General features: G+C 45.2%; 1 protein-coding gene across 1 annotated transcript in view; it reads left to right on the top strand.

Moving 5' to 3' along the window:
- Positions 1 to 3,953, top strand: part of LOC308095129 (voltage-dependent calcium channel gamma-4 subunit-like) — a gene marked incomplete at both ends in the record, with an annotated part of 7,139 nt that extends 3,186 nt beyond the window's left edge. Inside the window, 2 exons of the mRNA XM_080442073.1 lie at positions 2,248 to 2,385; positions 3,091 to 3,953. Coding sequence (XP_080298199.1) covers positions 2,248 to 2,385; positions 3,091 to 3,953 — 1,001 coding nt within the window. The remainder of the gene's footprint in view (positions 1 to 2,247; positions 2,386 to 3,090) is intronic.
- Between the last annotated feature and the right edge of the window lie 1,633 nt (positions 3,954 to 5,586).

Genomic DNA, 5,586 nt, shown 5'->3' on the forward strand with positions numbered 1-5,586 from the left:
GTGTGTGTGTGTGTGTGTGTGTGTGCAGCTCAGAGCCCTCGCATGTTTCACATCCTCACATGGAACAGGTTTCAGTACAGTCAGTCCTACACACTGTCTGTTAGCTGGTAACAGGTTGTACTGTATGGTATGGTATGTATTGTGCACTCATTTCCTCAGTGATCATTTAACCAAGCAACTGTACAAAATGTAACCAAATGGACCCGTAACATTTCATTTGGTACAGCAGTGGAGTTACAAATGGATAAATGAACACGGATGATTTCACTGTGTACAGCATGTCTGTCTGTCTGTCTGTCTATCTGTCTGTCTGTCTATGCATCCATCCATCCAACCATACATCAGTTCATCTATACTTCCACTTGCAGTGCAGTAAAAGCATAATAAAAACAATTTGTTGATATATTACAGGGATAATTACTTATTTTCTATCGATTACCCATGGAGACTTGAATTCATGGATTAAAAAATGTTTTTGTCGCATTCCAGAGTCTCCTTTGTTTCTCCTACCAGTCCGGAACTCACTGCTCGTCATCAAATTATTGGCTTAGGAATGCGACGATTTAAAAAAAAAAATCCATGAATTCAAGTCTCAATGGGGTGAGTAATCCATAGGAAAAAAAGTCATTTTGGGGGTGAACTATCCCTTTAACTAATCAAATTCAGAATTGCACAAACTGATATGTCACCTTCATAAACAGTCTCCTATTCTGACTGACCCCTTCTGACTTGGAACCATGTGTTTATGCAGTGATGAATTGACCCAGCTCTCATTTTGTCGTATTTAATGCTACAATAAGCATCCTCCCCGATTACATCACCCTGAAGACATATTCATTCATCCTATTAATTTTCATTAACTCTCAAGGACAGAGCAGTTAGAGCAAGACGGGTTGTATTTTTGGGGACGTACAGTATCCGTGTGAGACCGCCGTGTAGAACAAAATCAGCTGTGTTTTGTGCTGAACAATAAATATGAATAATAAAGCCATCAGACGTTTAGCGCTCACAATAGCAAATGACACTGATCACATCATAGGAGTTTTGTCCCTTCAGCCATTGCGGCATTAAACAATTAAACAATGCCGCAACAGGATGTTTTTTGTGTATTTTGGGGACTTCACATACTGTATATTGTCTTGGTGTTACAGTATGTTGTTTTGTGCTATATGGTATATGCTTTTCTGTTGGAACAGACTGTGAAGATGAATATCCCGGAGGAGACAATAAATTATTACGAAATGTCTCTTTAAGAAAGCCATCTCTGTCTGAAATGACACCCTCGTCTTCTATTCCAGATGACCCCCGCCTTCGGCATTTTGTCCCCCATATGGAGGATGTGCTGTGTTCAGCACATTGTGCGTCGTTAGACTTGTAGACAGATGTCATGGTAGAAGCACTTGGAGGTCAGTGGAATGAGACACGAGGAACACCTGTTTCCGAGTCAGTGTTTCTGTAAGGAACAATTCATGTTTTACATTCAACGTTTAGGTGGTGAGCGTGAACACAACTGCTCCCAAGCGACAAACCAATGCATTTGTGTGCTTCGAGCAGCGTTTTGGGCTTGCAGTTCAGCTATTTATGCTTTTGTGTGACACTGTAGAATGATCAAGTAGGGCATTAATTCGCAAAAAACATAAAAAGTTAAAATATGTAGATAAGGTTTCTGCACGACAGCAACGATAATATACAGTATACAGTAGTTTCAAGGTTCTTTTTGCTTTATATTTTAAGTAAATTGTTAGTAATAAAGGTGAAAACCATAATATTGAAACCACTATTATATTTAACAGGAAAACAATGACTTGATGATTGCTGAAGAAGAGAAAAGCGATATGATCTATAGAAGGGGTTCTGATAATGATTCGTGCAACTGAATTCTGGACCAACTGAAGTTCATGAAGACACTTCAGAGCAAGGCCAGAGAGGATAGAATTGCAAGATGCAATCCAAGGGTGATTGAGAATAGCGGTGCTGTTAGGGGAAAGCAGTGGATGAAGAGGATTAATATTGCGTAGGTGGAAGTATGCACTATGCAGTATTGTGTAACATTGTTGATTGGTACTTCAAAAGATAAAGTGCTATCCAAGATGACACCCAGAGTCCCAGACTCTCTTAACTCATCCACTGCTAGAGTAAATAAATAAATAAAGCCCAGACTGCCAGAGATTTTTTGATTTTCTTACTTTTTCAAGTATGCCCGTGATAATATCCGCCTTCTAATCTCCTTGTTATCCATGTGTTCAGGTGTGGTGCGAGCCTCTAGCATCTTCCCGATCCTGAGCGCTATACTGCTCCTGCTGGGCGCAGTGTGCGTTGCATCCAGCTTCTACAAGAGCAAGAGGAACATCATCCTTGGAGGAGGGATTCTCTTTGTAGCCGCAGGTGATCTTATTGCTTATATTTGTAGACTCCACAGCATAGACTGTATGTCAGGCATTTAGCTAGATTTAATTAAACACATTAGCCTACTTCCCTGACTGTATGTACAGTACAGAAACACACTTTGAGTCTTGAGTAGGGAACCGGACCAATTGCCACTCCTTCACTCCCAAGGACAAACAACCAGCCATGTCGATAGATAAAGAGTTCAAAGTGTAACTTACTTGTACACTATAATGCAAATAACTATCAGGAGTATTGAATTGTGTTGGAGCATTTAGGGTGCAGGGAGCATTTGAAGGACTTCATTACAAAATGGTAGATATGCTTAGATATTTCTCCACAGTGCCTCTGGACAAAGCAGAGAGCAAACAAACTTTAAGCGTTTGTTAAGCTTTTTCAAATCCATTATGTATTTAACCCATTAAAACCGGGAAATGTCATTTTAGATTTTTTGTGTTGCATATAAAAAAATTGCAGATTTACAAGCTCACAGCGCATCACTTCGTGCTGCGCTGCTGGCCTGTACATCTGCTATTTTTGAAAAACGTTGAAAAATCTTAATGAATTAATAAAAAAATAATTACGAAAAAGTGTGAGAACTACTGATTTACAAGGCATTTGTAGAATCGGCCTCAGGTCGTAATGGGCTAAGCGCGAGTCGTACTTGTTCATCCGTACCACTCTGACATGTTCTTGCTCCCTCAGGCCTCAGCAACATCATCGGGGTGATCGTGTACATCTCGGCGGCGCTGAGCGACATCTCGCCCAAGAAGGACGAGGACAAGAAGTGGCACTACTCGTACGGCTGGTCCTTCTACTTCGGCGGCCTGTCCTTCATAATGGCGGAGATGGTGGGCGTGCTGGCGGTCAACATCTACATCGAGAAGAACAAGGAGCTGCGCTGCCGCTCGCGCGCCGACCTCTTCAAGAGCACCACGCACGCCGTGCTGCGCCTGCCCAGCTACCGCTTCCGCGGCGGGCGGTCCTCGCGCTCGTCCTCGCGCTCCACCGAGCCGCCCGGCCGCTCGCGCGAGAACTCGCCCGGCGGCGGCGGCGCGTCCAAGGCCTTCGGCCTGCCGCCGTCCGCGCCGCCCTTCTCCGTCGCCACCCTGCCCAACCCGCACCACGGCAGCATCGGCGGCGGCGGCGACATCTCCATGTACACCCTGACGCGGGACTCCAAGCTGGGGAGCTTGGGCGGCGGAGCCCCGCCCCTCTACGGCACGGTGGACCGCGCCACGCTCTACCAGCTGCACAACTACTTCCCCAAGGAGTCCAGCGGCGGCAGCGGGGGAGGGAGCAGCGGGGGCATGGTCGGCAGCGGGACGCTCACCTCCCTCTCCAAGTCCAATCTGGCGGCGGCGGCGGCCGTCGCCGCCGCCCAGAATGCCGCGCCGCTCAACACGGCGGTGGCCCCGCCCGCGGCGTCCCAGACCGCCCCGCCAATCTCCACGGCGACCATGGAGAGGGACCGGGGCTCGTCGGCCGGGACCCTGGATCGCCTCGGGGGCAAGCGGGATCGGGACAGCAACTCAGACACCCTCAACAGGAAGACCACACCCGTTTAAGATCAATGAACACAAACCCCTCCCCCCACGCACATGCAGAAGAGGGGGGGGGGGGGGGGGCAGTAGACATGGAGGTAAAATGACGGCAAGAGAGAGTAAGAGGGATGGATTGAGAGAGAATTTGATTTAAATAGAGAGGGCTGATATCGTTTGGGTGACACTGTAATGGTATTTGTCTTGTCAGTGAGCCTGCAGTATTGTGCTGCCATCACAAGCAGTCATAAAACCCCTATACTGTACTGAACGTGCAGGTCATGACAATTGCCTTAAAACAGCCATGACTTCAAAGTTAAAAAACGCTTCACTTTGGTACAGTAGTTAATACTGTAGCTACAGAACAGTGGTGTAGTAACAGCTAAGAAGTGTGTGTGTGTGTGTGTGTGTGTGTGTGTGTGTGTGTGTGTGTGTGTGTGTGTGTGTGTGTGTGTGTGTGTGTGTGTGTGTATCATATATTATATTTATATATATGTATGCACATGTATATATATATTATATATATATATATATATATATATATATATATATATATATATATATATATGCGTGTGTGTGTGTGTGTGTGTGTGTGTGTGTGTGTGTGTGTGTGTGTGTGTGTGTGTGTGTGTGTGTTACACACACACTCCTCACACTGTGTAGCTTCCAGGCGAATTGGAAGTCTTGAAGTGCCTTGCTCGAGGGCACCTGGCTGGCAGTTGCAAGGCGAGGGAAGAGTGCTGCTCACTGACTCTTCCCTGCTCAAGACGTGCGCGACCGCTCCGTCCAGAGATCTGAACAACAGCCATTGCGTTTACAAGCCTGTTTCTTTCACCTTTAGGGTTGGCATAGTGCCATGTGGGAACGGGGCCTGCTGTGAACATGTACTCGCGTGTTAGTTGTTGCTATTGTGCGAAAGGTCATTAGCAGGTTGAAAGGCTAGAGCTGTGGGCGGTAATGTCAAGTCAAATCAATTCACTTGTATTCATAAAGCACATTTAAAAACAACTAGTGTTGACAAAAGCGCTGTACAGCTTGCACATATAAAATATATCCGGCAATAACAGTAGGTTAAAACATGAGAGTTAAAACCACATACAATGTAATATCAAAACACAATCAACACAAAAAGAATGGAAGGCGAAATGGTTGAATGGTTTAAAAAGGTTCAAAGGCCGAGGAGAACAGGTGTGTGTGTTTTGAGTCTGTATTTAAGGGAAGGGGCAGACCTAATGGGTATAGGGTATATAGGCTGTTCCACAGTTTTGGGGCAGTAACCGAAAAGGCAACCCTTTTGCTACAGCCGAGTGTGCGGGACCATAAGAAAAATTATATGTTCAGCAAGTGACCTAGAGGTGTCAAGGCTTCAGAATAGCTTAGAGATCAATTGTTATCGGAGTAGTTGACCCAAAAAATGACTTATTTTCAATCAATAACACAGCCCACGAAGCCTTGAATTCTTGGAGATTCTTTTGTTTTTGTCGCATTCCTAAGCCAATAATTCGATGACCGGGTCATCGGTCAGTAGGAAACTCAATTGCAAATTATTGGCTCAGGAATGTGACAAAAACTAAAGATTCATGAGGTGTGTAATTGATAGAAAATAAGTAATTTTTGGGGTGAACTACTCCTTTAAGGTAAGGTAGGGATGTAATATGTC

Source organism: Gymnoscopelus braueri, assembly GCF_963280865.1.
Source record: "Gymnoscopelus braueri genome assembly, chromosome: 11".
Classification (NCBI taxonomy): Eukaryota; Metazoa; Chordata; class Actinopteri; order Myctophiformes; family Myctophidae; genus Gymnoscopelus; species Gymnoscopelus braueri.